The following is a 20735-nucleotide window of genomic DNA, read 5'->3' on the forward strand; positions in this document are numbered from 1 at the left end:
GATTTGATCGGAATCGGACTTGACTCACTTTACCAATAATTCTATAAAATGAGACGCATATTTAACCATGAGAGAAAACTGGTCAATTGTATCTGCGAGACTGACTTGTTAATCAAACATGAATAAACGCGCAAATCCTTTTTTTATTATTTTGTATCTATTTTCCTCTCCCTTTCATACTCTTCATATCAACCCGAGTATACTGCAACCAGAATTTACGATGAGCACTGCGGAAGGATCCTTCTCAGGACGCCATTCGTGCCGACACTGATCCAAGACCATAAGCACTTGCAAAATCGAAAATAAAATTGTCAACAGTCCTACGGCCAGAGTTCACCTCCTACTGGGTAAGGTATCTGAAGTTCTACAGAAGCTATTACGTATTAATTGAGCCCCTAAATAGCCACATCTGCGGAAGTTGGCCGAAGATTATACCGTATTGAAGAGAGAAGCAAGCAATCTAGCACTTTTGCATGTATTGCGTTGGATAGAAGCTACCAGCCCACTCTCTTTTCCGCCAATAAATACCGAATTATTCTGCAGCAAGTACTTTATGTTTGTATATCTTTTTATGGAGAAGCGAATGAACGGGTAATATATCAATGAAAAATATTATTAGTTTGCTTGCTATAAATTTATCGATTTTCCGTATAGATGGAACCCAGAGCCACGTGGGAACGTGACCTTATGTACACATTTGAAGCGCCCTTCGAGCCATCCACTCGAGGTATGATGCCGGGAAGGAGGAAAACACATGTATAGTCACTCAACATATTATAGGATACACATATCCCAAATGGTACCCGTGTTCGTTTCATTTGATACTCAGAACGCTTCCGCCTTGCGTACAAGTAACTATACGCCTTTTCTAACCTGATATTGGCTTTAATTTATTTATCATATGTGTAGATAATATGGAGCACTTGAACTTAAATTACCAGAGTGATTTGTTGCGGGTGTGGGAAGCCTTTTTCAAAAATTACAGCAAAGCGCTGTGATATTGCGCTTCCATCCAGTGCAAGGACGCTCGGTAAGTTAAATATAGATATGAAAAAGGACTGCGAGTCTAAATAAGCGATGTGGATAAAAAAGCTACCCTCATGGCGTACAAGTCTTTTGATGTCAATAATTGAAATGGCGTTCCCGGCAACCATCAAGATATTCAACAATTGATATACCCAACCATGAATTTTGTTTTTGGGTTAAATGCTGATCAAATCGAAGAGAAAACCGGAACCACATTGACGACAAATTTCGTTCGCTATTCCTCTTGGATTCTGCAAAAAGCGCACGAGTTAGAAAGCAAAATGATTCAATCCTTCCATTCGCATGGCATCAAGCTGATAGGATATATGACCGCCTGGAATGTATTCCTGTAGAGTGTAAACATACAGTACGCTTTGCAGCCTATGTGCGACCAGTGGGCGAAGGGTTTTTTATTTCTCTAATGAAGCGCGGATGTCAGGCCCCAACAAAGTACCTCCAAGCTTAAAGGCTAGTAAAGAACGAACATACATACAGGAACTCAGCGATTTAGCTAAGGAAGCTTTGAACAAAGCAAATAAAGCGTGAACGATACGAAATTGAGCCGAAGGACGTTTCATCGTCAAAACCTTTTTTGAAAGATCGTACCAAAATCAACGATTCAAAGAGTACTTGTAAGAAATTGTTTTTGCCTTGGATAAAACCTGTCGAAAAGATTGCGTTTTTCGCAAGTGGAAATAGGTAATGTCAATGCATGAATGATTTTTGAACACTAAATTAACTGGTAATCTTGATTAAAATAACTGGCAGCGACATGAAGCACACATCTGTCTCGATGGTGTGATGACGAATGTTGAATTTTGCAAACACTGGGATTGCCGCAAGCCTCTTATAATTAAAGGTTAATTCTCATTATTCCGCTGATCTCACCCATATCATTAGCACCGTATACATCATTGCAAAAGAATTCAATTGGCTTCCTCGCAAGCCGGCCATGTCAAATTGGACTCGTGGCTTATATCATTTACGGAAAGAGCCAACTGGCCTGAACCCTGCAGCGCGGATTATCGGCAGCGAAATGGGTGAGTCTATTGGGAACTCATGGTGAAGTCAATTTGAATACAACTAATTGATGATATGACAAGTATTCGATTGGTCATGATACCGGTACAGATCTGCACTTGGATGAGGATCTAAGGAGCCACGTTCTTCCCATCAAAATGGCTGCATATCAGTTAGTACAGCAGTTGGATATTTATCAGGATGCCTTCAAATACGTACTGATATGTTGTAGGCAGCGAAGTATGTTCCGTTGGTCAACGCAGATGGAGCTTAAAAACACAGTGCAGACTGACATCCAACAGTCGTAAGACGAACTCAAAGAGAGGCCACCAACATCTTCTCCACGGACCGTTTCAGAAATTATATCGAGGCCACTACTCGCTTTCACGACAGGTAAGTATGGAGAGAGTGCGAAAAAAGGTATGATGTTAATTTAGTATGGTCTCACCCATAGTTTACATGCTTTCAGTTGTGGCTTCCACCATTGGAAAAAAGGTGCTTTAATATATGCCCGGAGACAGACGATACAGGATAAATGGCAGACGCTCTGCCGGTGACCCATCCGAGCCAAAAGTTGTGAGTTGGCGGGTTTTCATGGTCTATCTTCCCTACCTATAATAATGCACAATTCGACAGGTCCCCCAGTCGGTGAAACACTCTCGAAAATCCCATCGCCGAAGAAGGAGAAAAGCTCGCAAGAATGAGCGCAGGCCCGAGGGTCAGGCGATAGTAGTATTTGGGGAAGCAGATTTTAAATTAATGAAAGGAAATGCACCCGTCCCCGATCAAGGTACGGCATGATGGTCAAGATATATTCTAGAGTGTGTTGGCAAAAAGAATCACTAAGGATCCCGAAAAGTCCTTTCTCGGAAGGCATTGGTATTTTGCGTTGATGAATACCGAACCAGCAAGCTTTACAATCAGTGCGGCTCGGAAACGGTCGAAGTACGCGATGAACAACTGTATGCAGACATAAGCCACTTATTGCGGACTACACTATTGTATCGTGGTACTAACAATGTCATAATAACAAGAGGAAGTATTGTTCCCTAAAAAATGTCGATGAAAACTCTAAAAGGCGGTGGTTGGACGATGGGAACATCATTTTTTATTCATCAGAATGCTGTCCGAAAGCCGCAGGTAAGTCAGGACGCTCATTGAAGTTTTATTAACGATGCTGACATATCAAATAGGTCGATCGTGGCAGAGCGTCATTTACCCGATTAACGTGTCCCGCCAGTGCAAGTCAGCCAATGATGATGCCAAATGATTGGTAAATAAAACCAAGGAATACTGAAAGGGTTCGATAATGATCATCAGTGTTCGTTTTATTGAACGGATGCGTCGTATCTAATGCAATCCCGGGCTCCGACTTCCAACGGAGTACTGTTCTTAGGTCCGAAAGGGATTGCGATATAAATCCTGCCACCAATATCAGAAGTCCTGGGGTACATAAACTCTGAATACCAGATCGGCTCTCGTGCTCCTGCTCTTTGTCATCCCACCAGTGCCCAAAATATGCTTAATCAAAGTGCTCCTTAGTTGAGTCAATATGTCGCATGCCTGATAAGCTGCCTGAAAAAAGTGCCAGTAAATTGCATGCCCTTATTTTTCGAGAGAACGTCATCAAAATTACTAAATTTGCACGGCAACAATTCCTTTTTGCAATCACAGCTTACCAGGCATGCAAAAACTGGGCCTAACGGACGATACTTTGCTCGCTGAGCGCAGATTGTGCGCCGTGGGACTGTCGAAGAGCTGCCGGACGGGAATCGAGACGATGACCTGATTCTATGTAGGCCTGTAGACTTCGTCTCATGTTTACGCCCAGCATTAATGTCCCTGTTCCAGATCTAGTTTCTAAAGTTAGTGTGATCTTGCAAGTGATGCCATACCGTTCCTCCTTACCAAGGGCTTGGAAACATAGTTTTCAGAAACCTAATGGGGCCACATTCGTACCGGATAAGCAATGCTCAAATACCCTTGACCTTAAACTTCACTGTCAGATATGTCCGTTAAAGCGGTGGATAATGCTGCTTACCGGGGTCGTCTCGCTCCACAGTCAGAGCTGTATCCAATGATGTCGTTGTTTTCGTCAAGGCATCTCTGTCGCAGTGTCTTGTCAATTTCTCGCACTCGTTTCATCTTTTTTCTAGGTATAATTGCGTGAAATCGATCTGATATCTACCCGGGCTTTTGATAACTTACTTGTGTCTGCAAAGCATTTGATTGTTGTCTCGGACTTCGATCGTCGTGGTATCACAACTGCTACAGACTTTACTCGTCTTATACACATCTACACAGAGTGACAAGAGCTTTTTGTGCGAGAACTTGTCGGAATTTTTATCCGTTCATCTTTAAGTTATTTCCTCGTACGAATTACATTTCCTTTCTTCTGTCACACCTTAACGGGAACTGGTGGATCGCCTTTCAATGAATGCAAATCGGCATCGCTAAATGCAACTACAGCCGCATCTTGGGGCCTCTCCCGCCCGCGACGGGCTCTCTGTCGTCTTCGCTTGCGGTATCGTTTGGACTGCTTGTAGACCCACAATGGTTTCTATAGCATAGAATGAGCCGCTATCACTTTTACGTACGATAACACAAAACTCACTTGCAAATTCTTTTCTGCTGGGTCTCCTAACAAGCTGTCGGTCATTTTGTGCACGGTCATTTGCCGCTGTCTCTCGAGTAAAGCACGTTTCTCTCGGTGACGACACGATCGATTGAAATTGTACAGCCTGTTCTTGAAGTCTTAAGCCCTGAGAATCGATCTGACTATATGCAACTTACCTGTTGTGAACACTTGCCAAAGTTCTTAAATGGTCACGCAATTCTGCGACCGTACTACATTTGGCAGTGTTCTCGCCCAATCGGTCATATACATCCTGAATGCTCGCAGAGCTCCTATTGTTCAGTTCGATCTGATGACTCCAATGGACCGCAGAAGACCGATGACGATGATTTTGACGATCGATAATTATTTTCATGAGCTAATGGCAGATTGGGGCGAGTGTATGGGTCATTTCTTTATAACAGCAACATCATCGAAAATAAATGTGTCCAAAGACCGCTTCTCAAAAGCAGTTCATTTTTTTATTTGTGTATGGATCTATGGATCTAGATATGACACCTCCAACTTCCTCAGTGGCAAGAAAGCATTTTATACCATTGCGGCTCAAATGCCCGAGAATGGAAGGTATGCCGTTCATGCGGATGAGTACTCTTTCAATGTACCCCATCGCAAATGCTGGTTGAAACACGGTCATGGGTCAAATCCAAGCAGTTATGATCGATAATGATTGTAGCTAGATCAGCGGAATCCATTCTATGTCGCTCCTCCTACTCTGTCCTGTTCTACTATTAATCGCAATACGCCTTTTTCCTTGGGTCAGGCCCGTACCTTGTCGTTCCTGAAGATACCACTGCAAGATGTTTGCAGAATCGGATCGCTTCCTGTCCCAATATAGCAGATCCAGAGTCTCGTTCCCGAAGCTAATTGAAGAGGTTGCTCGCAATGCAATTGTGGGGATTTAAAAACACGCATGGACAGCTTGCGAATAGCCTCAGAAGTGGTCGACAATGTGAAAATGTAAGAGAACGGCAATCACACACCTGAATACAGAGGTAAAATATTGCTGTTGGCACACTTCGAGTTACAATACTAATGGTGCTTAGTTTATTATTTTATCAGGTTTTTATTGGACCATGTCGTCAATGATAGTTATCATTTTCATGCAATCACCGGATTTACGTGACTAGAAAGTCGTCGGAACACTTGTCCATCATGCTTCTGCATATTGGCGCGTTGAACAAATGGCGCAGCCCTTGAAACTGAAACCAAGCTCGTGAGGCACTTGCAATCAAAAGCATCTGAGCGCTTCTTGCTTTCACTTCCATCTGTTTCTTTATTTTTCCACGTCTGCTGAATACTTACCCACCTCTTTCTACTGTCAACACGTTAACTACTTTCTTTATTTCCGTTCTGATTATCTACTGTTCTTCACTTTTCTCTTAAACCTCGGTCGCGTGTTAAGCGCTATGGCGAACGCTGCGCCAGGACGGCAGTTCAGAACTTTCCATATTACCAATCTTAGAAATGCTGTGACCCTACAGATCAAGTTGTCGAGTATTTTAAAGCAAGAATATAAAGTTACAGGGTAAGGATGAAGATGCCAATGATATGACGCATAGTAGCACTAATTAATCTCAATGGAACAGGAACTTTTTCCAACTTGTGCAGAAAATTACACCCTGCAGAGACGCGATGCAAACAACTTGGCTCTAATGCATATGTTGCAATGGACTGAACAGACTACCTTACTCCCTTTTCCACCTGTGCATACGGAGTCATTCTGGGCGAAATGCTTCCTCTTTGTTAGTAGTTTATGCCTGGGAGCTAGAGATTTGGTACGAAATAATTATCTCCAGTCCGAACAATAATTCAAACTGATACTTCCCGCATTTTAGAGATCTTTCCGACATCCTTGGGAGCACAACCTTTGGGATACATTCCAAAATTTCTTCATTCCCAGTAGCGAAGGTTAGTTTGTTTCGTTTTTCTTCGGTATCTCGAGAGACTCACAGTTGTCATCTCTGTCCATTTATGTACAGGATACCGCTATCTGAGATGGATTCAGCTATACAATAACTGGGCAGATCCATATTCAACAAAAGCTCTAACCAGTAAGTCGAGATATATCTGATTGAAGCCATTTGAGTCTTTAACTAGAGCTGTTTCTCAGACGCCACACGGCATCTGTCATCAAATATCTTCAAATTTATGCTTCATGTTTGTGAGGCTTTTTTTCGAACCTACAGTGAACACCATGGCGTCACTCTGTCACAGACAGCCAAAACGCTCAGTAATACCTTTTGATCAATTGATATAGTATAATATAAAACACAAGCATGTTTTTCCAGGAAAAAAAGTTGTTAAAGCGATCCAGAAACACGATCTTTTCAACCAAGAAGAATGGAATACTCTGTCAGGAGACTGGCTACAAATACAGACACTCTACCGGTGTGCTGATCACAATATATGGAATGTAAAATAATATATTCTTATGCTTGCTTATAGTGAATTACAGCAGACGTATAATCAACACTCTGGGGATCACAACAGTGACGCCATCGAAGCCCTTGCAGGCACCTCAGGGAGCGTTCAATTGATTCAATTTTCTACCTGGCTGCTTTCGCAAGCCAAACTTTATAATGGACGTATATGGTCCGTTCTGCCTTTGGCCTCTCATCAAATAGGTATGTATCAAAGATTATAAGCCATCTATATTGCCATTCACATTGGGTTCCCAGGCTATCTTCCATTGAGTGGTGTATGCTTTTATATTTCTGTTAGCACGCCTACAACAATTGGCACATCGTGCCTAATGAAATGAAAGTAAGCAATAGATCACCTAACGTTCACTTTTTTTTGTGACAATGTATTTTACTCCAATATAGATAATGAGGAGGGATCGTTACGAGATTGAGGCGACAGAACGATTTATTGGACTTCAAGTTTTTCAACGGTCCTGTCGAGATGATCAAATTTTCAAGCAAGCCATGTGGGAGACGATATTTGACTTTGATAAAATCATGCCCAATCGATTCAGAGCTGGGCTCATCGAGGCTGGTAAGTCACCATTTATATAATCTCTCATTTTTTTTTTTGGGTACACCAGGCCTCAAAAAGCTGAAAATGCCAAAAAGTATCAATTCGCCTACGGACCCGAAACCGACGGAGTGACGGCGGCGCTAACATTCTGCAAGCGCTATGACCTTGGTAATCCCTTTTTGTAATTCAAAGTGGAATATTGAATACTTGCGTCTTGCCACACTTGTAAATGGTAGTCCCATCCCTTCTTTAAAGAGAGAATTTGATTTCCTTCCGCGTGAGCCGGACAGGACTGGTTGGCGTCGTGGTTTATACCACTTGAAGAAAGAACCAACTGGAATTGACCCCAATGCAAGAATCATTGGCATAGATCCGGATAAACTTTGCTATCCGTTGGAAATTCGTCAAGATGTTAAACTTATGAATATCCGCATCAATAGGTTTACGATCTGTTATAACAGCGGTAGATTCAAATAAAAATCTACATATGCCTGAGGAACGAGATAGGCACGCTTTCTCAATCAAATCATATTCTTTGAAACGTTGAGCAATAATCACTTTTGCAATAGAGGGCGTGAGCGATCTGGTCATAGGAATGCCACATCGTGGTCGACTCAAATACAGCATATCAGGAAGTAGAAGTTCAATTGGGCAAGAAAAGAAAATGTATTTACTTATTTGGCATCCTTCGAAATACAGACGAAGCAGCATGTTCTATTGAAGTCATCAGATCGAACTGAACAATAGAAGATCTGCGAGCATTGAGGATGTATATGACCGATTGGGCGAGAACACTGCGAAATGTGGTACGGTCGCAGAATTCCGAGACCATTTAAGAACTTTGGCAAGTTTGCACAACAGGTAATTGCATATAGTCAGATCGATTCTCAGGGCTTAAGACTTCAAGAACAGGCTGTACAATTTCAATCGATCGTATCGTCACCGAGAGAAACGTGCTTTACTCGAGAGACAGCGGCAAATGACCATGCACAAAATGGGCGATAGTATGTTAGGAGACCCAGCAGAAAAGAATTTGCGAGTGAGTTTTGTGTTATCGTACGTAAAAGTGATAGCGGCTCATTCTATGCTATAGAAACCATTGTGGGTCTACAAGCAGTCCAAACGATACCGCAAGCGAAGACGACAGAGAGCCCGTCGCGGGCGGGAGAGGCCCCAAGATGCGGCTGTAGTTGCATTTAGCGATGCCGATTTGCATTCATTGAAAGGCGATCCACCAGTTCCCGTTAAGGTGTGACAGAAGAAAGGAAATGTAATTCGTACGAGGAAATAACTTAAAGATGAACGGATAAAAATTCCGACAAGTTCTCGCACAAAAAGCTCTTGTCACTCTGTGTAGATGTGTATAAGACGAGTAAAGTCTGTAGCAGTTGTGATACCACGACGATCGAAGTCCGAGACAACAATCAAATGCTTTGCAGACACAAGTAAGTTATCAAAAGCCCGGGTAGATATCAGATCGATTTCACGCAATTATACCTAGAAAAAAGATGAAACGAGTGCGAGAAATTGACAAGACACTGCGACAGAGATGCCTTGACGAAAACAACGACATCATTGGATACAGCTCTGACTGTGGAGCGAGACGACCCCGGTAAGCAGCATTATCCACCGCTTTAACGGACATATCTGACAGTGAAGTTTAAGGTCAAGGGTATTTGAGCATTGCTTATCCGGTACGAATGTGGCCCCATTAGGTTTCTGAAAACTATGTTTCCAAGCCCTTGGTAAGGAGGAACGGTATGGCATCACTTGCAAGATCACACTAACTTTAGAAACTAGATCTGGAACAGGGACATTAATGCTGGGCGTAAACATGAGACGAAGTCTACAGGCCTACATAGAATCAGGTCATCGTCTCGATTCCCGTCCGGCAGCTCTTCGACAGTCCCACGGCGCACAATCTGCGCTCAGCGAGCAAAGTATCGTCCGTTAGGCCCAGTTTTTGCATGCCTGGTAAGCTGTGATTGCAAAAAGGAATTGTTGCCGTGCAAATTTAGTAATTTTGATGACGTTCTCTCGAGAAATAGGGCATGCGAAGGATGTGCCGAAAAAAAAAATTAACGGTGTGCCGAAAATAAAAAATTTAAGATCACGCATGACGGGCCATGCACGGCATTCAGTAAAAATACGTATGATCTTTTCAACCAGTGAGAAATAGTGAGGACCACGCACTCAGAGTTGTTGTCGTACAGTGATACAGTTTATTATCCGCTCGATATACCACTACTACTACATGGATTGCTCCAAATCTAAGCCTTTGCGACAATCAACCATATTCATTCAGAATGCTCGTCATTTCATCGAGAATAAACTCTGGAGTCGCCGAATAGATAGTGATATACGACAAGATACAGTTCCACGGGCCGCCAATTTGACACTTCCCATGACACCAATAGACAACGTTATTATAATCAGCAGCGATGAAGAAGACGAACTCGATGCAGGTCATCAGCTACGGTCGTCCCGAAACAGCGCGTCGGCAGCTACACGAGGTCAAAATTACGAATACCCCATCGATCTTGATATTGAGCCTTTGGGGACAACGCCGCCAAGTCCCATATACATGCAGTTGGCTGACGAACCGAATGAAATAGCCAGTTCCAACAACGCAGAATCCGCAGATACCCTAAAAATTTCACTTGACAGTAACCATACAATCGATCCGTCGACGGCTGACACCATCGTTATACCTCCCGAAAATCTCGTGCTAAATCCATCCGATAACACAATTCCCTCCAAAAGAAGTCACTCCCTGATCGATGATACATCTAGGACTTTGGAAATATCATTTTCCTCTGCCCCATCCTACCGCGAGCCGACCCCCTCACCATTTCAAGCCGAGCACTTCTTGGAAGAAGACTTGGAGGACGACACAGATTGGAGCTACGTTGTCAGTTATACACCCCCCATAAAAACCAAGGTAGGATATCACTGTGTGTTGCGAACATCCTTCTATTGTCATAGTCCAAACTTTATACTCTCAAATAGACTTCCAGTGCCATGGATCAGAACCCGACATTCATTTCCACAAAAGTCGGAAAAGACAGCAATTACCTAGAATTATTGACAGCCATGGACATATACCTGAGTTCAGTACTTGACACGCTAGATCAAGCGGATAATTCGCGTGCAACGTCGACTAGAAGAGCAGCAAAACAAGCACAAACCCAACGTATCAAGTCGCTAGATGTTTGTCGACCATACGTTCCTGCCGAATTATGGAAGGAGAGAAGCTGGGAATATTGGGAGCCATTCCATGTGGGTGACATTTTGCATTGGCCATTCTCCGAATGGGAAACGAAAAAAGTGCTGGCATACATGAGTAAGCGTTCAAGAACAGGGCTCTCCAGAGGGGAACCCTTCTCGCAAAATGATTGGGGAGTCATAGCAGCTCAACTTCCTGGACGTGACACCGTGGATTGTGAGCGGTTTTGGAAGGACTATATGAATAATTGCGCCTCTTCTGATACCCGTCCTGTCATTGTTATAACACACACAGGTATATATTTAATCGTTTGGACAACTGCATAAGTGTGGATATTGAAGTTCTCGAATGTACTTCTTGTTGCAGAGAAAAGCACGTTTCCGACGATGCAGCAGCTACTTATGGAAAGACAACAGAACGGAATACGAAGGCCCAATACCATGAAGATGGCACAATGGTGCACGTTGAGCCGAGAACAAACATTCGGTGACGGTAGTGGTGATTGTGAGACCTTGGAAATTATTAATACTCGTGACGGAGAGTAAGTTATTCTGATGCTAGCAATATCGCTGCATAAAAACTCAATAGATTTTTTTAGGATTATGGTTGTAGCGGGTAGTGCCTGTGATGATAACCTGGCATACAATGTACAAGGAAACCTACGACTATGGTCCTCGAGCAGCAGTACCCTTACTGAACTTCGTGGTCATAAAACATCGGTGACTTTATCAGATGACAGTACACAAGGTAAAGCTTAACTGTTTGCTCTATATTACATGGGTTAACAGCTGCTATTTTTCCCTTTATCCTTGCACAGATCTTTGGCGCACTGTCAGTGATGTGAAGCTGTCGCTAGACCAAAGGCTGATCTATTCAGCATCATATGATCATACCGCCAAAGTTTGGGATGCAGCGACTTGCAAAATGCTGTCCACCCTACGTAGGATGTGAAATGATTTTTTTATTGGCTATACCCGTCTAATGGTGCTTTTAGACTTTCATGATAGCAGCGTCCATCAGATAGCCGTTAAAGAAGACTCCAGTGAATACATCTTAGCCACCGCTTCAAGGGACGGTTCAGCAGTCATATGGCGCTTGACCCCTAAAGGAAATGTCGGGCTGGGCAGCGTGTGTGAGATCGACAAGGACTTATTTCACGACTCTGTCAGCGTAGAATGCATTGAATTTGGGCATGATTATTCAGAGAATATTCTTTTTGCAGGCGTATCTAGCCCCGATCGAACACGACCAGGCTTGGTAAGTGGTTTTCGTGACACAAGGTGGCTCCGAATCGTAGAAATCCGTATTAATTTGAGTGATATACCTACGAAAGGTTCATATGTTTGATGCCTCGACGTGTCAGTCACTAGGATCGTTGGCGTCTATACACAGTTGCGTTTCCGCAATAGCAATATCAAGTTCAGGTAAGCTCTCCATTCAATTCTGCTTAAAAAATACAAACTGTTAGATTATTTTTGTGATTAGGTCGATATCTCGTCTCTGGCAACTACAGCGTCCATGAAGACTTATGTGGTGATAAAATTCTTCATGTCAATGATGCTAAATCAGGGTCATCCGTCGTGCAAGCTCACACTGGCCATGTTGATGTGAATATTGTCGCCATTAGGTACATTGATGAATATTTCTTAGTAATGACATCCAATTAACGTATGATGGTAGTCCCTGTGAGACATACATTTGTTCCGGTGATCCAGAAAACGAGGTTACTATTTTCGATATGCGAAAAGCCGATCACCCTTTATTTCATGCAACGCATCACGGTAAGTGGTAAAAATCATTAACCGGCTGATAATGCCTCTGACTTTTGCTTCTGCCCAATTAGCCCCTTCAGATCATCTCATAGACCCTGAAACCAACATGGGTATTCGAGGAATCTATTTTATGTCAACTGGTCGGATGCTTGTTACTGCAGGCGGGGATTGCTCTGTAAGTATGAACCATCATTTCTGTTTATGTCTTGTTACTAAGCGAGACTGAATGAAGGTGAAATTATGGGACTTATGGGGCAGCGGTGAATTGTTGAAGACATATCCCACTTCGAACAACGTAACAAGCCTAAAAGTGGATGAATCCACCATGACGATCGCAGCTGGGGTGGCTGGCTCACAGTCGATTGTTCACGTTTGGAGACCTTAAGCAAATGGGATCTTCTGGCGACTTTCCGTTTTCCGTATTGCGACCCTCTCATTAGGTGAGAGAGGAAGATATAATCTGCAGCTCGTACCAACCATCTTGCTGTGATGAACGACGATATAGCAACATTAGAAATATCCTGCGTTTGCATTTGCATGTCGATTGTCAATGTCTGTTCTATACATCCCGTATACTGTATCATCCAAGCTAGTGTAATTCTCATCTGTACTGCTTCATAGCCACCGCTTGAGACTGACGATTTAGGATAATACTTTAAAAATGAAAATACCATGATCATGCTCTGTTTATTGTTAGAAGAAATTAAATCACATATTGAAAGAAGGTGCACATGCGTGGATTGGTATCAGTCCGTGTAGGCTGATCCTATTTATTGTCCCATCTTTGAAGCACGTCGGGCGGTTTGATAATCTTCCATTTGACGGCGTCCTTCCATTTTCCGCGACAGACCTTGCTGCACCATTTCTGGCTTGTTGAACAACTTGGCCACATGTTCCTACATTCATTTTGAGTATTACGGACAATTGAAAAAGTCACTCGGTAACTGTCTACCTTGAACATGCCTTGGCGCTCCTTGATAATGGCTGAGAAATATTGTGCGATGGCAGGATCGCGTGGCTGTCGTTCGGCATTAGCGGAATTGTCACATTCGCTGATATATGCCAGAGGATCTACAGGAGGCATAGCTGCAAGAGGATAGAGTTCATTGACAAGCGTATTGTAGTATGTAGGATCCTTCTCAACGACGTTCATGTCAAGTCGGTTCTTGTTTGCTTTTTGTCGTGCGTAAATATCGGCCTCGCTGAAGGCACGTTGATTTTCCGTGGTAGCTCGATTTGGACCAAACGCTGTACCAGCAGCCGCATCGCCTACAGAATACCGCGTCGGATGTGCGCCTACGGGTTGCGTTGTCTGGTTTTCCGGTTGCACTGGGGCATGAGTTTCATATGTGGTATTAGCAAAAATTGGACCGCTTAACGGCCTTTGTTGACCAGATGTTGGCTGAGACCGCTGTTGTTGCTGAGCAGTCTGGGGAGCAGCGTAAGACACGGGACGTTGAGACTTTTGAGAACCTTGCTTATCAGCGGCTTGCGACCGCTGTGGTTGCTGGGCAGTCTGGGGACCAGCGTAAGACACAGGACGTTGAGACTTTTGAGGATCTTGATTATCAGCGCCTTGCGACTGATCCGTCTTGTTAGCCTCTTGCTTAGCCGTTTGGTCTTTGGATGAACGTCTAAACACTGAATTGAGGCTACCAACGACACTTTTGCGTCTTTTGCCGGTGGAATCAACGTTTTCGTCCGCTTGCGGTGCCTCTTGAGAATAGCTTCGTATCGCACTAGTCGTAGTCGCGCTTACAGTTCCACCTGCAGCAGCCAATATTCCTACATTGGCTGTCATACTGCCAGACCTCACTGACGGTCGTTGAGTTCTTGGCGTCTCCGCTGTTTTCGTGTGCGTCCCATCTTGTGTGTTTGTGGGTTGCTGCATTGAAAGATTTGGACGGTTTGTCGGCGACTGATTAATGGAAGATGAGGATGATTCACGATTGTTCTGCCCGAATGTGTCTCGTGGTTCCCGGGAAGGTCCCGCTTCTGTTGAAGATGGTTGTGTCGACTGTTGCTGCTGATTATAATCTGCCTGCGACACTGGTTGCTGTGGACTCTGGGTTTTTGAGCTTCCTAATTTTTCGGACGTTTCCACGTCTTTTGGAGATTGTGACGATGCCAACTGTTGCTGTTGCTTATCGTTGTCGTCTACCCGAGACACCGGTTGTTGTGGACTTTGCTCGTTTGAGGCTCCTGTTGCCAAAGGCCCCGTTGCAGCAGTTGATTGTGCCGTATCTTGCGAGGATTGACGTTGATCTTGCTTCTTTTTGCCAGCAAGCCCAAAACCGGTGAGGACGGATCCTGCTGCGGCCATAACGCTTGATTTACGACCTTTTCGTTGCTTGCCAGTGGTTTCATTATCTTTTGCAAGTTCATCGAGCGCAACTCTTGGGCTTGGCTTTCTTTCGGTAGCATCAGTCGCTTGTATCGAGGAATGGCCATCTGGAGGCATGGCAGTGGGCGGCATAGCTCCGGGTGTTCGCTCCGAAGCGGACTGGTTGCCTTGACCATTCGGCATGGGGCTGCTTTGATCCTTTGAAGGGTCCAGCCCGGATGCAGATTGCGGTAAAATCCGTGTCAGCAAAGCGGGTTGATACAATTCGGTAAATTCTTCAGAAGCGCTTTTTCGATCCTCTGCTGGCGTATAGGGCGTATCGGCAGCACTATCCCTTTGAAGAGCACTTTGATCAAGCGTTGTTCCCAATTTCGGCGTATCTCCCGGGATAACGGAGTCTGTGTCGAGCGGCAAAAGAAAGTTCATTGAACTATTCGTACTTATCGCATCACTATGCGTCATACCTGCTTTGTTCAAGCCTTGATCTGGAGCGCCATATCCATGCTGAATTGTTGCCTGATAGCCTTTTCCACGGGAGGAATAGTATTCGATTGAGCCAGGAAGTAGAGAGGTTTGCGTAAGATCCTGATTCGATGCATTTTCGTGATTGCCGGAAGCATCATTGACGGTAGCCCGCTGGGGCGCAGCTGATGATGCCCGTTCTTCATGGGACATTTGTTGTGAATCCCTGTCTTCTCTACGAGAATAGGATCCTGCTGCATTTGACCGGACGTTTCTTTGTTACATGTTATTAGTGAAAACCGCCAAACGCTCTTGCTTTGACTACTTACGATTGTGATTGTTCATCATACGTTAATTCGATAGATCCAGGCATAGTATCATGCCGCTGTTCATCGTAATTGAACGCCATGTTGGAGAAACAAAATTCTTACAGAAAGTGAGGATGTTCTGCCCTTGAGAGTTCTGCCTTTGCTAAAATATGATCCTGTTCTACATGGGATTTATAAGCACTCAAAAACCCTTCCATACAATCAACATTATCCGCCATGGCTTTGGGTCCTGCAAAATTCTGATCTCTATTTTTTCAATGGATGGGTTTCAAATAATCACGTAAACAACATTGAGAAACTAACACGCTCGTCTCGTTTTAATTTTTTATTTTATTCAAGTCAGAAGAAACGATTCAAGTAATCATTCATTCTCGGCTCTTTTATGGTGAGGCATCTGGTTATTCAATGTGTCTCGATTAGTAATGGTGTAACCAGAGCCTTGGATGGACATCGGTTCTTGTATTTGTGGAACGTCGCCAGGCGGCAACTTCACTACCAACGGTACTTCGTACACTTTCCATAAGAAGTAGTTGCGCCGGATCACTGCCACAAGATGAGAGAATTTACGTCCTGCTAGAGTAAGCGCTCGTGCGGGCACGATGAATGAGAAATTGCCCTGGTCGGCGAAGCCAGCTAGATGGAAAAAAAATGAGAAGAGCCTTCCATTAGAATCCAGTTCATAAAACCTTACAGGCTAAAGTGTTGGATCGATCTTCGTCAAAGAAGACAGTCACTGTATCGTTATGCGTGTATTGCGTTTCATCGAAACTGATATTCTGTTGAGTACCAGCATACCATGTATCATAACGTTGAGGGTACGTGAAGTTTGCTAATAAACCAACATATTAGTAATGACGAGTAAGTCTTTCTACATGGTGAACTGATGGTACCAGCAACAGATACTGCGATATAGAACACCAAAATGCATAGATAAACCAAATTCATGCGGTCGACTGGAGAAAGTTAAGAAAAAAAAGCTAAAATTTTCAATGGATCTTCAATGTTCAAGTCTTTTGAGGTTTCAATGTAAAAAAGCCATGTAAACCAACTATGCATTCGTTCGGCTAATTTTTCAGAGACCCATGATATACTGTACCGTATACCGCAGCCCGCTTTTACAGTTACCGTATCTCAAAAGTGGCTTATTCCAAGCCCATGTGTTGCAGGTAAGATCATTTTGTAAAGTGTTCTAACGACGTTGTCCATGTAGACTGGAATTGGAATATTTATATCTCTTTCAAATTTTCTGAGCTAGTATATTTATACATTCGGTATGAGCTATACCTCCCCCCAACAAGCTATAGTGTGATTGTTATGATTGTTATGTCTGAAGACGCCATTCAACATCCAAAAGGAGCTCATTATGGACACCACTAATTTGCATGAATTCCCCAATTGGGGAATTTTTTTTTTGAAACAAAAAAAAAGCCCGCAAATTGGCTTTGTTTTTTCGACTTCCTCTTCATTCAGCCATGACGACTCTAGTCATGTCCAATGTCCCTGCCATTCTGTTGAATTGGTCACCCGCCATTGACATTCTAACAAATACATTTATTTCCTTTGGGTCTGCTGAGCTCTCTTGTAAAGTTCCGGATGTGATTATTACGTATGAGAACCCGGTTTCCGCTTACATGGCTAAACAAACACTCAGCGGAACAAAGTTGACATGGCTGGAAAACGAAGACAGGGCCGATATTGTCAGATTAAATGGACACTCATTTGATAGTGACTTGGTCACATCATCCGAGGAGAAGGAATATGTTATTCAGTTATCGATTGTTGAGGTAAGACATCAAAATTGGCGGCATTATACAAGCTGTGGCAGCTCATTGATTGGACGAAAGGACGACGAAGATTGTAACTTATTAAGAGTTCCGAGATTTGAACGCAATTTCTTGATATCTCCACCGGGCTCACCTCCGGATCATTGGGTACAGACGCAGGATCCGGCGCCAAAATTACAAGCAGATAACTCATCGGAATATATTCGCCAGCAGCTGGAACAGCTGTCTGATAATGTAACCAACAATTCGGAAATACTGAATTCGACCGAGGACACCGTTATGCCTTCGGATCCAGAGACAATTAAGAATCTCAACCGCCAGCCTTTCACCGCTCAAACACGTAACAGCAACGTTTATCTACAAATGCAAGATAGCTATAGCCCCACAGATTGATTTTTGATCCCTCGATATGGTCACCGAGATGTTTTTGTTCATCGTTGATGACACTGGTCAATTTCGCAATAAGTCTATTTCTAACTGGGAAGGTATATTAGATGTCGCTGGTTATAAATCAGATGACAACATTGTTTGCCTACGGAATAAACACTAGGTTTACCTCTTTTTTGTTATGTTATATAAATGAGGCTTGATTTTGCATCCCCACTTTGCAAAGTTCTCCGAATTTTTTTTTCCTGCGATCTGTAATACCCATAAGGTTTTACTTCTCCAATGGCTGTTGCATTACATAACGCTCCTCGACTTTTCAAGCGATTATTAACAAGGTCGAAAGAAGAAAAAACATCCGGTGCTGCATCCTATTTGTCTTCCAAACGTGATTCGGAAGAGAGCTTGAATTTTCCCGAGCCTAGCATTCTCGGTGACGATTCAACCTGCTTTGAAACACGTGATTGCATAGCGACCGAACAGGAAGTGTTTCTTCCAAGCTCGAAAGCCGCCAAGCTCGCTCAAGTCTTTCGTAAATTTTTCCGGCCGCGCATGCCAGCAAATGATGCGGGCATCGATGATCAAAAAATTCTAGACCATTCTTTGGCGTCGTTTCATCCCAATGATTCCATGATCCCTTTTGGCGAGAGATATATTGCGCGTGAAGATCCTCAGGAAGAAGCGCGTGTACGTAAAGCTCGCATTGAACGCTATAAGAATCAAATTGGCATCAACTGGCTCGACCGGATCGCAACCAATCGTACAAACAAGAACCAAGCCGCAGCCAAATCCGAGCTTCCGCAAGAATCGAGCGGTAAGTGAACATAAGCTTATGAGATGCTTATGAAACTCATACAATGTTCCCAAATAGCAGCGTTAGCTACCAAACCTGCAGTCAATCTACCGGTATCGACTCCTATTCACAGAGCGAATTCGACCATGTCACTACAGGCAGAGACATCAATACCTGAAGAACTATGTCCAGTTGCAGATGATCTGCGGAAACTGTGTCAGGAATCGTTTTGGCCTTAAATTAAAAATATTGCCTAGTTTCCATTAGTCCGTTTTTTAGCATTCGCATCCAGTGTCTTATTATTTATTACTCGCATTTTTTCTGATTTATAGATGTTCTCTTTTCTTTTTTACCTCGTAATTTTTCATAGTAAAATATGTTTTTGGCTTTTCAAATTAGGTAATGCAAGAGAATGTAGTAAAGGGATGACATAATACATCTCCCATGGTATTTTGGTGGTCTCAAAAAATCTGAAATCCAGTAATAGCCAATGATGATTTAATGAGAAAAAAATCCAGAATGCAAATCTAAGAATTAGAAAAAGAAAATACAAATGATCTTCGCTTAACCGGGGGGAAGCATAGTAGCATCGACAGCATCATTCTCTTCTTCGAAAGAGTGCTCTGTTTGCGGCTCGTAATGATCGTGAACAGGGGAGCGTGGCATTGCCATGACACCTAATGAATCATAATGTAAGCACTCCGTTTTCAAGGTGTACTGATAAGTTATACTCACCAGTTCTAGATGCTTCAAGGATACCAAAAGGTTTGCAGAGTTTCATGAATGAGGAAATACGACCGGGCTTTGCACACACTTCGATGACGACAGAATCAGAGGAAACATCAACCACTCTGCCCTCGAACAAACGGGTCAACTCAGTGAGAGCTCGAAGATGGGAAAATGTTTCTCGCAAAGTTTCCGAAGGTGGAATTCTTGGGTTCTGCGATTTCACAAACGCAAGAAATAAAAAGAAAAGTACTAAATCAGCAATTGTCCCCGTCAACGAACAAAGCAACCGTTACCTCATCGTGGCGAGACAAGTTCTCATCCTCAAATCGCGCATCGGCATCAAATCGAGCAGTGGGCAGTTGCTCATGCAGATATTCAGGACCGAGAATCGACACCTTGATCAGAAGCAACTCGCGCTCAATTAATTTGGTCTTTGTGTAATCTAAGACAGCCCAAACAGGCACCTATGCGGGGAATCGATGAGAACGTTCTCTGGATGATCACATGAACCTTTGTTTTTGCGTACCAAATCCTCCAATTGACGTCTCGCCTGTTCAATTTGCACATTGCGTCCATTAAATACAACTGTCATACGGCTGAGATCGGGAACCTCCGTGTTGGCAACCACAAGCGACTCAATGTTGAATCCTCTTGCCGCGAGAATACCAGATAATCTACTCAGCACACCAGGTTCGTTCTGCACCAAGCAGTTCAAGATATGTCGTGTTTCCGGAGCGGGGCTCGGTGCTGGAGTGTTATAAAGGATATTTGTCACAGCATCCTCAACACTCGGTGGGGGAGCAGGCACAGGACCGAAACGTCGCTGACGCAAATGCTTCTTGAATGACATGGCGGATGTAGCACTAGGCTCCGCACGCGACGACATGAAGCGGCAAGAAACCGCTGCAGTAGATCGTGCGGCTGTGCGCAACTGTACACAACGTCAATTTCAACCGGCATACTTACTGTCAAAGTATTAGCACTTACAAGTGGGGTTTGCTTGAGTACTGTAAGGTTGCGAAGCATAGTTGAGAGAAAGGAGGAACAAGCACAGGATGTGAATTGAATCGATTTGAATCATTTGAATAAAGAAACCTTATTGGTTCTGAGGAATCAACCGTCACCCAGACTCCGTCTCCAAGATGTTGCTGCATTGCAAAATTCCCTCCAATCGAAACGTGAGTCATTTTGCATTTGACGGACCTCGATTAACCGAGCAAAGGCGGATAATGTTTGTCACTGACACGCGCAT

At 43.5% G+C, this 20735-nt stretch overlaps 9 protein-coding genes across 9 annotated transcripts; 5 read left to right on the top strand and 4 right to left on the bottom strand.

The window, feature by feature from the left end:
• Nucleotides 1-1978: 1978 nt before the first annotated feature.
• Nucleotides 1979-3323, top strand: BYT42DRAFT_543333 (uncharacterized protein; the record flags this gene model as incomplete). Its single annotated transcript, XM_051565681.1, has 5 exons — nucleotides 1979-2066; nucleotides 2349-2439; nucleotides 2589-2622; nucleotides 3166-3186; nucleotides 3240-3323. The coding sequence occupies 5 exons, from the start codon at nucleotides 1979-1981 to the stop codon at nucleotides 3321-3323; spliced, it is 318 nt and encodes a 105-aa protein (XP_051425752.1).
• A 422-nt stretch (nucleotides 3324-3745) lies between these two features.
• Nucleotides 3746-5373, bottom strand: BYT42DRAFT_543334 (uncharacterized protein; the record flags this gene model as incomplete). Its single annotated transcript, XM_051565682.1, has 7 exons — nucleotides 3746-3899; nucleotides 4088-4198; nucleotides 4255-4376; nucleotides 4451-4606; nucleotides 4661-4694; nucleotides 4840-5039; nucleotides 5284-5373. The coding sequence occupies 7 exons, from the start codon at nucleotides 5371-5373 to the stop codon at nucleotides 3746-3748; spliced, it is 867 nt and encodes a 288-aa protein (XP_051425753.1).
• Nucleotides 5374-6168: 795 nt separating this feature from the next.
• BYT42DRAFT_215287 (uncharacterized protein) lies at nucleotides 6169-7286 on the top strand. The gene is made up of 6 exons (XM_051562567.1): nucleotides 6169-6206; nucleotides 6268-6456; nucleotides 6517-6589; nucleotides 6661-6732; nucleotides 6792-6911; nucleotides 6970-7286. The coding sequence occupies exons 2-6, from the start codon at nucleotides 6334-6336 to the stop codon at nucleotides 7101-7103; spliced, it is 522 nt and encodes a 173-aa protein (XP_051425754.1). The 5' UTR covers nucleotides 6169-6206; nucleotides 6268-6333; the 3' UTR covers nucleotides 7104-7286.
• A 2487-nt stretch (nucleotides 7287-9773) lies between these two features.
• On the top strand, nucleotides 9774-13425 carry BYT42DRAFT_558368 (quinon protein alcohol dehydrogenase-like superfamily). The gene is made up of 11 exons (XM_051566986.1): nucleotides 9774-10601; nucleotides 10670-11180; nucleotides 11253-11427; nucleotides 11485-11633; nucleotides 11704-11826; nucleotides 11881-12143; nucleotides 12220-12310; nucleotides 12372-12513; nucleotides 12567-12667; nucleotides 12730-12833; nucleotides 12891-13425. Exons 1-11 carry the CDS (start codon nucleotides 9915-9917, stop codon nucleotides 13041-13043), a joined length of 2499 nt encoding a protein of 832 aa, XP_051425755.1. The 5' UTR covers nucleotides 9774-9914; the 3' UTR covers nucleotides 13044-13425.
• A 3-nt stretch (nucleotides 13426-13428) lies between these two features.
• Nucleotides 13429-15873, bottom strand: BYT42DRAFT_543336 (uncharacterized protein; the record flags this gene model as incomplete). Its single annotated transcript, XM_051565683.1, has 4 exons — nucleotides 13429-13554; nucleotides 13611-15400; nucleotides 15467-15738; nucleotides 15794-15873. 4 exons carry the CDS (start codon nucleotides 15871-15873, stop codon nucleotides 13429-13431), a joined length of 2268 nt encoding a protein of 755 aa, XP_051425756.1.
• A 281-nt stretch (nucleotides 15874-16154) lies between these two features.
• BYT42DRAFT_611035 (uncharacterized protein) lies at nucleotides 16155-16738 on the bottom strand (the record flags this gene model as incomplete). The annotated part of the gene is made up of 3 exons (XM_051571453.1): nucleotides 16155-16426; nucleotides 16485-16622; nucleotides 16684-16738. The coding sequence occupies 3 exons, from the start codon at nucleotides 16736-16738 to the stop codon at nucleotides 16155-16157; spliced, it is 465 nt and encodes a 154-aa protein (XP_051425757.1).
• Nucleotides 16739-17253: 515 nt separating this feature from the next.
• Nucleotides 17254-18139, top strand: BYT42DRAFT_642244 (uncharacterized protein). The gene is made up of 2 exons (XM_051572576.1): nucleotides 17254-17577; nucleotides 17638-18139. The coding sequence occupies exons 1-2, from the start codon at nucleotides 17266-17268 to the stop codon at nucleotides 17968-17970; spliced, it is 645 nt and encodes a 214-aa protein (XP_051425758.1). The 5' UTR covers nucleotides 17254-17265; the 3' UTR covers nucleotides 17971-18139.
• A 36-nt stretch (nucleotides 18140-18175) lies between these two features.
• Nucleotides 18176-19104, top strand: BYT42DRAFT_642245 (uncharacterized protein). The gene is made up of 2 exons (XM_051572577.1): nucleotides 18176-18775; nucleotides 18833-19104. Exons 1-2 carry the CDS (start codon nucleotides 18247-18249, stop codon nucleotides 18991-18993), a joined length of 690 nt encoding a protein of 229 aa, XP_051425759.1. The 5' UTR covers nucleotides 18176-18246; the 3' UTR covers nucleotides 18994-19104.
• BYT42DRAFT_558375 (small subunit of acetolactate synthase-domain-containing protein) lies at nucleotides 19095-20641 on the bottom strand. Its single transcript, XM_051566987.1, has 5 exons — nucleotides 20471-20641; nucleotides 20010-20414; nucleotides 19777-19947; nucleotides 19490-19694; nucleotides 19095-19431 (listed from the first exon to the last, which is right to left on the bottom strand). The coding sequence occupies exons 1-5, from the start codon at nucleotides 20507-20509 to the stop codon at nucleotides 19319-19321; spliced, it is 933 nt and encodes a 310-aa protein (XP_051425760.1). The 5' UTR covers nucleotides 20510-20641; the 3' UTR covers nucleotides 19095-19318.
• Nucleotides 20642-20735: the final 94 nt, after the last annotated feature.

The sequence above is a fragment of the Radiomyces spectabilis genome (genome assembly GCF_025331425.1).
Source record: "Radiomyces spectabilis strain NRRL 2753 chromosome Unknown BYT42scaffold_3, whole genome shotgun sequence".
Classification (NCBI taxonomy): Eukaryota; Fungi; Mucoromycota; class Mucoromycetes; order Mucorales; family Radiomycetaceae; genus Radiomyces; species Radiomyces spectabilis.

Coding starts and splice junctions, on each gene's coding strand:
- BYT42DRAFT_215287 (XM_051562567.1), top strand. CDS start 6,334: ATGCATATGTTGCAATGGACTGAACAGACTACCTTACTCCCTTTTCCA. Junction 6,590..6,660: donor CTTCATTCCCAGTAGCGAAG/GTTAGTTTGTTT, acceptor ATTTATGTACAG/GATACCGCTATCTGAGATGG. Junction 6,912..6,969: donor ACAGACAGCCAAAACGCTCA/GTAATACCTTTT, acceptor ATGTTTTTCCAG/GAAAAAAAGTTGTTAAAGCG.
- BYT42DRAFT_558368 (XM_051566986.1), top strand. CDS start 9,915: ATGGATTGCTCCAAATCTAAGCCTTTGCGACAATCAACCATATTCATT. Junction 11,634..11,703: donor ATCAGATGACAGTACACAAG/GTAAAGCTTAAC, acceptor ATCCTTGCACAG/ATCTTTGGCGCACTGTCAGT. Junction 11,827..11,880: donor CAAAATGCTGTCCACCCTAC/GTAGGATGTGAA, acceptor TGGTGCTTTTAG/ACTTTCATGATAGCAGCGTC.
- BYT42DRAFT_642244 (XM_051572576.1), top strand. CDS start 17,266: ATGACGACTCTAGTCATGTCCAATGTCCCTGCCATTCTGTTGAATTGG. Junction 17,578..17,637: donor TTCAGTTATCGATTGTTGAG/GTAAGACATCAA, acceptor ATTGGACGAAAG/GACGACGAAGATTGTAACTT.
- BYT42DRAFT_642245 (XM_051572577.1), top strand. CDS start 18,247: ATGGCTGTTGCATTACATAACGCTCCTCGACTTTTCAAGCGATTATTA. Junction 18,776..18,832: donor GCTTCCGCAAGAATCGAGCG/GTAAGTGAACAT, acceptor GTTCCCAAATAG/CAGCGTTAGCTACCAAACCT.
- BYT42DRAFT_558375 (XM_051566987.1), bottom strand. CDS start 20,509: ATGCTTCGCAACCTTACAGTACTCAAGCAAACCCCACTT. Junction 20,415..20,470: donor TACTCAAGCAAACCCCACTT/GTAAGTGCTAAT, acceptor CGTTGTGTACAG/TTGCGCACAGCCGCACGATC. Junction 19,695..19,776: donor ACTTGTCTCGCCACGATGAG/GTAACGGTTGCT, acceptor GTGAAATCGCAG/AACCCAAGAATTCCACCTTC.